We start from the raw sequence: 9,125 nt of genomic DNA, 5'->3' as shown, positions 1-9,125 counted from the left end.
AGCTAGTGTTGCCATCTGAATAAATAAAAGTAGCAACATTTCCACCATTTCATAGGGCTAGCACTAAATTTTAGTTAATTTATTAAAATAAAAATTGATAAAATTAGGTGCTTTAGTAAAAAATAGTCACTGTATAAATCTTGACCGCGTGGAATGGTGGCAAGCAGCATTTCCACGTTGAATCGCAATTCCGATCCTCTGGGCTAAAAACGAACCAGCCCTCCTGTTACCAGTAGAGCCAATAAGGCGAGGTGTCATACTTTTGATGAAGCTTTTTGCACCATTACTCCAAGTGTTTCGATAGCAAATGGGACAAAAAAGTAATTTGACATAAGACATGAATATTTAGATCTTTTTTTTTGCTTCAGCTTTTTCCGTAGCGGCACCGGCTCTTAACATTGTTTCTCGGGTATGAGACGGGGCAAACGTGTCAACGCATGTAGCGTCCCACATCAGGGCCCCTCCTCGTTCCCAGGAAATCAATGTTAATCCATCAGCACTAAATTGATAGTTATATTTTCTAAACTTATTAATGACAAAATAAAAAAATAACTTTTGATATACGCAACGCTATGGAAGCTCTCGACCAGCCCCTGGTTCGCACGATTACAATTTATTAATAAAAAAAATTGTAGAAAATATAACGCTATTTTATTCGAATATTTATGTCATAAAAGAAAGTCTGAGGCTGTTGGGGTAGTCCAAAAACATAACATTTAATGTGCCACCAACCCTGGGACTGGGAAGTTATCTTTCTAAAGAAAATGGCTCACTCTAACCCCCCACTTATATCCTTACAATACCAGACATCCCTATAAGCGATAGAATATGAACAAAATAAATAAATTATAAAATTGAAACCAATAAAATTATTTTTTATCATTACAGACGAAACGGAAACTCAGGCAGTATGTAAAAACAATATTGAACAGAGTCCCCTCATTTACTACGAATATCTACCAGGAAATAGAAGACCAAGAATATTATATCTGATCTCAGCTGAAGATCTGAAGAAGCGCAGTTTACAAAAAAACCCCATAATTCAATATTTAAGTAATAAATTGTATAGCAGCAGCAGTTTGGAATCGAGCAGCAGTTCAGGCACGACTAATGGTGGTTTCTTCACCCAGTCTAATAGTGGCGGCAGCACAGACAGCTCGTCAAGCAGCAATAACGGAGGAGCTCAGTCACAGACACGCACTAACGTAGGGTCTGGCAGTAGCTCTGGCACCGGTTATGATGGTTTCTTCACCCAGTCTAATAGTGGCGGCAGCACAGACAGCTCGTCAAGCAGCAATAACGGAGGAGCTCAGTCACAGACACGCACTAAAGTAGGGTCTGGCAGTAGCTCTGGCACCGGTTATGATGGTTTCTTCACCCAGTCTAATAGTGGCGGCAGCACAGACAGCTCGTCAAGCAGCAATAACGGAGGAGCTCAGTCTCAGACAAGCACTAACGTAGGGTCTGGCAGTAGCTCTGGCACGAGTAATGGTGGTTTCCTCACCCAGTCTAATAGTGGCGGCAGCACAGACAGCTCGTCAAGCAGCAATAGCGGAGGAGCTCAGTCACAGACACGCACTAACGTAGGGTCTGGCAGTAGCTCTGGCACCGGTTATGATGGTTTCTTCACCCAGTCTAATAGTGGCGGCAGCACAGACAGCTCGTCAAGCAGCAATAACGGAGGAGCTCAGTCTCAGACAAGCACTAACGTAGGGTCTGGCAGTAGCTCTGGCACGAGTAATGGTGGTGTCTTCACCCAGTCTAATAGTGGCGGCAGCACAGACAGCTCGTCGAGCAGCAATAACGGAGGAGCTCAGTCACAGACACGCACTAACGTAGGGTCTGGCAGTAGTTCTGGCACCGATTATGATGGTTTCTTCACCCAGTCTAATAGTGGCGGCAGCACAGACAGCTCGTCAAGCAGCAATAACGGAGGAGCTCAGTCACAGACACGCACTAACGTAGGGTCTGGCAGTAGCTCTGGCACCGGTTATGATGGTTTCTTCACCCAGTCTAATAGTGGAAGCAGCACAGACAGCTCGTCGAGCAGCAATAACGGAGGAGCTCAGTCTCAGACAATCACTAACGTAGGGTCTGGCAGTAGCTCTGGCACCGGTTATGATGGTTTCTTCACCCAGTCTAATAGTGACGGCAGCACAGACAGCTCATCAAGCAGCAATAACGGAGGAGCTCAGTCTCAGTCAATCACTAACCTAGGGTCTGGCAGTAGCTCTGGCACGAGTAATGGTGGTGTCTTCACCCAGTCTAATAGTGGCGGCAGCACAGACAGCTCGTCGAGCAGCAATAACGGAGGAGCTCAGTCACAGACACGCACTAACGTAGGGTCTGGCAGTAGCTCTGGCACGAGTAACGGTGGTTTCTTCACCCAGTCAAATAGTGGCGGCAGCACAGACAGCTCGTCAAGCAGCAATAACGGAGGAGCTCAGTCACAGACACGCACTAACGTAGGGTCTGGCAGTAGCTCTGGCACCGGTTATGATGGTTTCTTCACCCAGTCTAATAGTGACGGCAGCACAGACAGCTCATCAAGCAGCAATAACGGAGGAGCTCAGTCTCAGTCAATCACTAACGTAGGGTCTGGCAGTAGCTCTGGCACGATTAATGGTGGTGTCTTCACCCAGTCTAATAGTGGAGGCAGCACAGACAGCTCGTCGAGCAGCAATAACGGAGGAGCTCAGTCACAGACACGCACTAACGTAGGGTCTGGCAGTAGCTCTGGCACGAGTAATGGTGGTGTCTTTACCCAGTCTAATAGTGGCGGCAGCACAGACAGCTCGTCAAGCAGCAATAACGGAGGAGCTCAGTCACAGACACGCACTAACGTAGGGTCTGGCAGTAGCTCTGGCACCGGTTATGATGGTTTCTTCACCCAGTCTAATAGTGGCGGCAGCACAGACAGCTCGTCAAGCAGCAATAACGGAGGAGCTCAGTCACAGACACGCACTAACGTAGGGTCTGGCAATAGCTCTGGCACGAGTAATGGTGGTGTCTTCACCCAGTCTAATAGTGGCGGCAGCACAGACAGCTCGTCAAGCAGCAATAACGGAGGAGCTCAGTCACAGACACGCACTAACGTAGGGTCTGGCAGTAGCTCTGGCACCGGTTATGATGGTTTCTTCACCCAGTCTAATAGTGACGGCAGCACAGACAGCTCATCAAGCAGCAATAACGGAGGAGCTCAGTCTCAGTCAATCACTAACGTAGGGTCTGGCAGTAGCTCTGGCACGAGTAATGGTGGTGTCTTCACCCAGTCTAATAGTGGCGGCAGCACAGACAGCTCGTCGAGCAGCAATAACGGAGGAGCTCAGTCACAGACACGCACTAACGTAGGGTCTGGCAGTAGCTCTGGCACCGGTTATAATGGTTTCTTCACCCAGTCTAATAGTGACGGCAGCACAGACAGCTCATCAAGCAGCAATAACGGAGGAGCTCAGTCTCAGTCAATCACTAACCTAGGGTCTGGCAGTAGCTCTGGCACGAGTAATGGTGGTGTCTTCACCCAGTCTAATAGTGGCGGCAGCACAGACAGCTCGTCGAGCAGCAATAACGGAGGAGCTCAGTCACAGACACGCACTAACGTAGGGTCTGGCAGTAGCTCTGGCACGAGTAACGGTGGTTTCTTCACCCAGTCAAATAGTGGCGGCAGCACAGACAGCTCGTCAAGCAGCAATAACGGAGGAGCTCAGTCACAGACACGCACTAACGTAGGGTCTGGCAGTAGCTCTGGCACCGGTTATGATGGTTTCTTCACCCAGTCTAATAGTGGCGGCAGCACAGACAGCTCGTCAAGCAGCAATAACGGAGGAGCTCAGTCACAGACACGCACTAACGTAGGGTCTGGCAGTAGCTCTGGCACGAGTAATGGTGGTGTCTTCACCCAGTCTAATAGTGGCGGCAGCACAGACAGCTCGTCGAGCAGCAATAACGGAGGAGCTCAGTCACAGACACGCACTAACGTAGGGTCTGGCAGTAGCTCTGGCACGAGTTATGGTGGTGTCTTCACCCAGTCTAATAGTGGCGGCAGCACAGACAGCTCGTCAAGCAGCAATAACGGAGGAGCTCAGACTCAGACAATCACTAACGTAGGGTCTGGCAGTAGCTCTGGCACGAGTAATGGTGGTTTCCTCACCCAGTCTAATAGTGGCGGCAGCACAGACAGCTCGTCAAGCAGCAATAACGGAGGAGCTCAGTCACAGACACGCACTAACGTAGGGTCTGGCAGTAGCTCTGGCACGAGTAATGGTGGTTTCCTCACCCAGTCTAATAGTGGCGGCAGCACAGACAGCTCGTCAAGCAGCAATAACGGAGGAGCTCAGTCACAGACACGCACTAACGTAGGGTCTGGCAGTAGCTCTGGCACGAGTAATGGTGGTGTCTTCACCCAGTCTAATAGTGGCGGCAGCACAGACAGCTCGTCAAGCAGCAATAACGGAGGAGCTCAGTCACAGACACGCACTAACGTAGGGTCTGGCAGTAGCTCTGGCACCGGTTATGATGGTTTCTTCACCCAGTCTAATAGTGACGGCAGCACAGACAGCTCATCAAGCAGCAATAACGGAGGAGCTCAGTCTCAGTCAATCACTAACGTAGGGTCTGGCAGTAGCTCTGGCACCGGTTATGATGGTTTCTTCACCCAGTCTAATAGTGACGGCAGCACAGACAGCTCATCAAGCAGCAATAACGGAGGAGCTCAGTCTCAGTCAATCACTAACGTAGGGTCTGGCAGTAGCTCTGGCACCGGTTATGATGGTTTCTTCACCCAGTCTAATAGTGGCGGCAGCACAGACAGCTCGTCAAGCAGCAATAACGGAGGAGCTCAGTCACAGACACGCACTAACGTAGGGTCTGGGAGTAGCTCTGGCACCGGTTATGATGGTTTCTTCACCCAGTCTAATAGTGGCGGCAGCACAGACAGCTCGTCAAGCAGCAATAACGGAGGAGCTCAGTCACAGACACGCACTAACGTAGGGTCTGGCAATAGCTCTGGCACGAGTAATGGTGGTGTCTTCACCCAGTCTAATAGTGGCGGCAGCACAGACAGCTCGTCAAGCAGCAATAACGGAGGAGCTCAGTCACAGACACGCACTAACGTAGGGTCTGGCAGTAGCTCTGGCACCGGTTATGATGGTTTCTTCACCCAGTCTAATAGTGACGGCAGCACAGACAGCTCATCAAGCAGCAATAACGGAGGAGCTCAGTCTCAGTCAATCACTAACGTAGGGTCTGGCAGTAGCTCTGGCACGAGTAATGGTGGTGTCTTCACCCAGTCTAATAGTGGCGGCAGCACAGACAGCTCGTCGAGCAGCAATAACGGAGGAGCTCAGTCACAGACACGCACTAACGTAGGGTCTGGCAGTAGCTCTGGCACCGGTTATGATGGTTTCTTCACCCAGTCTAATAGTGACGGCAGCACAGACAGCTCATCAAGCAGCAATAACGGAGGAGCTCAGTCTCAGTCAATCACTAACCTAGGGTCTGGCAGTAGCTCTGGCACGAGTAATGGTGGTGTCTTCACCCAGTCTAATAGTGGCGGCAGCACAGACAGCTCGTCGAGCAGCAATAACGGAGGAGCTCAGTCACAGACACGCACTAACGTAGGGTCTGGCAGTAGCTCTGGCACGAGTAACGGTGGTTTCTTCACCCAGTCAAATAGTGGCGGCAGCACAGACAGCTCGTCAAGCAGCAATAACGGAGGAGCTCAGTCACAGACACGCACTAACGTAGGGTCTGGCAGTAGCTCTGGCACCGGTTATGATGGTTTCTTCACCCAGTCTAATAGTGGCGGCAGCACAGACAGCTCGTCAAGCAGCAATAACGGAGGAGCTCAGTCACAGACACGCACTAACGTAGGGTCTGGCAGTAGCTCTGGCACGAGTAATGGTGGTGTCTTCACCCAGTCTAATAGTGGCGGCAGCACAGACAGCTCGTCGAGCAGCAATAACGGAGGAGCTCAGTCACAGACACGCACTAACGTAGGGTCTGGCAGTAGCTCTGGCACGAGTTATGGTGGTGTCTTCACCCAGTCTAATAGTGGCGGCAGCACAGACAGCTCGTCAAGCAGCAATAACGGAGGAGCTCAGTCTCAGACAATCACTAACGTAGGGTCTGGCAGTAGCTCTGGCACGAGTAATGGTGGTTTCCTCACCCAGTCTAATAGTGGCGGCAGCACAGACAGCTCGTCAAGCAGCAATAACGGAGGAGCTCAGTCACAGACGCGCACTAACGTAGGGTCTGGCAGTAGCTCTGGTACGAGTAATGGTGGTTTCCTCACCCAGTCTAATAGTGGCGGCAGCACAGACAGCTCGTCAAGCAGCAATAACGGAGGAGCTCAGTCACAGACACGCACTAACGTAGGGTCTGGCAGTAGCTCTGGCACGAGTAATGGTGGTGTCTTCACCCAGTCTAATAGTGGCGGCAGCACAGACAGCTCGTCAAGCAGCAATAACGGAGGAGCTCAGTCACAGACACGCACTAACGTAGGGTCTGGCAGTAGCTCTGGCACCGGTTATGATGGTTTCTTCACCCAGTCTAATAGTGACGGCAGCACAGACAGCTCATCAAGCAGCAATAACGGAGGAGCTCAGTCTCAGTCAATCACTAACGTAGGGTCTGGCAGTAGCTCTGGCACCGGTTATGATGGTTTCTTCACCCAGTCTAATAGTGGCGGCAGCACAGACAGCTCGTCAAGCAGCAATAACGGAGGAGCTCAGTCACAGACACGCACTAACGTAGGGTCTGGGAGTAGCTCTGGCACCGGTTATGATGGTTTCTTCACCCAGTCTAATAGTGGCGGCAGCACAGACAGCTCGTCAAGCAGCAATAACGGAGGAGCTCAGTCACAGACACGCACTAACGTAGGGTCTGGCAGTAGCTCTGGCACGAGTAATGGTGGTGTCTTCACCCAGTCTAATAGTGGCGGCAGCACAGACAGCTCGTCGAGCAGCAATAACGGAGGAGCTCAGTCACAGACACGCACTAACGTAGGGTCTGGCAGTAGCTCTGGCACCGGTTATGATGGTTTCTTCACCCAGTCTAATAGTGACGGCAGCACAGACAGCTCATCAAGCAGCAATAACGGAGGAGCTCAGTCTCAGTCAATCACTAACGTAGGGTCTGGCAGTAGCTCTGGCACGAGTAATGGTGGTGTCTTCACCCAGTCTAATAGTGGCGGCAGCACAGACAGCTCGTCGAGCAGCAATAACGGAGGAGCTCAGTCACAGACACGCACTAACGTAGGGTCTGGCAGTAGCTCTGGCACCGGTTATGATGGTTTCTTCACCCAGTCTAATAGTGACGGCAGCACAGACAGCTCATCAAGCAGCAATAACGGAGGAGCTCAGTCTCAGTCAATCACTAACCTAGGGTCTGGCAGTAGCTCTGGCACGAGTAATGGTGGTGTCTTCACCCAGTCTAATAGTGGCGGCAGCACAGACAGCTCGTCGAGCAGCAATAACGGAGGAGCTCAGTCACAGACACGCACTAACGTAGGGTCTGGCAGTAGCTCTGGCACGAGTAACGTTGGTTTCTTCACCCAGTCAAATAGTGGCGGCAGCACAGACAGCTCGTCAAGCAGCAATAACGGAGGAGCTCAGTCACAGACACGCACTAACGTAGGGTCTGGCAGTAGCTCTGGCACGAGTTATGGTGGTGTCTTCACCCAGTCTAATAGTGGCGGCAGCACAGACAGCTCGTCAAGCAGCAATAACGGAGGAGCTCAGTCACAGACACGCACTAACGTAGGGTCTGGCAGTAGCTCTGGCACCGGTTATGATGGTTTCTTCACCCAGTCTAATAGTGGCGGCAGCACAGACAGCTCGTCAAGCAGCAATAACGGAGGAGCTCAGTCACAGACACGCACTAACGTAGGGTCTGGCAGTAGCTCTGGCACGAGTAATGGTGGTGTCTTCACCCAGTCTAATAGTGGCGGCAGCACAGACAGCTCGTCGAGCAGCAATAACGGAGGAGCTCAGTCACAGACACGCACTAACGTAGGGTCTGGCAGTAGCTCTGGCACCGGTTATGATGGTTTCTTCACCCAGTCTAATAGTGACGGCAGCACAGACAGCTCATCAAGCAGCAATAACGGAGGAGCTCAGTCTCAGTCAATCACTAACCTAGGGTCTGGCAGTAGCTCTGGCACGAGTAATGGTGGTGTCTTCACCCAGTCTAATAGTGGCGGCAGCACAGACAGCTCGTCAAGCAGCAATAACGGAGGAGCTCAGTCACAGACACGCACTAACGTAGGGTCTGGCAGTAGCTCTGGCACGAGTAATGGTGGTTTCCTCACCCAGTCTAATAGTGGCGGCAGCACAGACAGCTCGTCAAGCAGCAATAACGGAGGAGCTCAGTCACAGACACGCACTAACGTAGGGTCTGGCAGTAGCTCTGGCACGAGTAATGGTGGTTTCCTCACCCAGTCTAATAGTGGCGGCAGCACAGACAGCTCGTCAAGCAGCAATAACGGAGGAGCTCAGTCTCAGACAAGCGCTAACGTAGGTTCTGGCAGTAGCTCGTTTACTCTAAATGGAGTTGACTATACGAAGAGACACGGTGTTGGACTGGTTCGACGTGGAAGAGTACCCCATTATTACGTAGATCGTTCCTACAATAAGAATTTTCAATCTTCTAAGCATACCGCATCGAGTTTTAATACTGCGTATGCCTCCAAAGTTTTACAGAAAGCAAACAGGAATTTGAACGACTCCACAAATACGGTTGTCTATGAAAATAATTTTAATCAAGAAGCTAGTACAAGTAATGTCGCGCGTGAAGTAACTTCAGAGAATTTTTCGGAAATTCGCGGAAACTATGGCGTTAGGGATTAATAGTATGTAACAATGTCCATTGAAGACACGAGAAAATTAACAATAATTTCATAATTTATTTCATTTAAATGTTGCTATATACGAATTTGTAATTTTATATAATTTTCGGAATAAACACAATTTGTCATATTTTTTTTTATTTTACTCCTTATCTAACTTCAAAAGGTTTATCAATTTCAAATACGTTCCTTTTTACCTTCCATTTTTATGTTAGTATTAATTTTATTGTTTAAGCAGTACATGGTTTTGTGGTACGATGTGGTACCGGCCCCTAAATAT

At 50.2% G+C, this 9,125-nt stretch overlaps 1 protein-coding gene across 1 annotated transcript; it reads left to right on the top strand.

Moving 5' to 3' along the window:
• The first annotated feature begins 572 nt into the window (after window positions 1-572).
• LOC125075385 (hornerin-like) lies at window positions 573-8,848 on the top strand. The gene is made up of 4 exons (XM_047687127.1): window positions 573-596; window positions 933-2,016; window positions 2,395-5,418; window positions 5,671-8,848. The coding sequence occupies exons 1-4, from the start codon at window positions 573-575 to the stop codon at window positions 8,844-8,846; spliced, it is 7,308 nt and encodes a 2,435-aa protein (XP_047543083.1). The 3' UTR covers window positions 8,847-8,848.
• Window positions 8,849-9,125: the final 277 nt, after the last annotated feature.

The sequence above is a fragment of the Vanessa atalanta genome, chromosome 30 (assembly GCF_905147765.1).
Source record: "Vanessa atalanta chromosome 30, ilVanAtal1.2, whole genome shotgun sequence".
Taxonomy (NCBI): Eukaryota; Metazoa; Arthropoda; class Insecta; order Lepidoptera; family Nymphalidae; genus Vanessa; species Vanessa atalanta.
The sequence above is the reverse complement of the archived record's forward strand: the minus strand, read 5'-3'. Positions and strand labels throughout refer to the sequence as shown.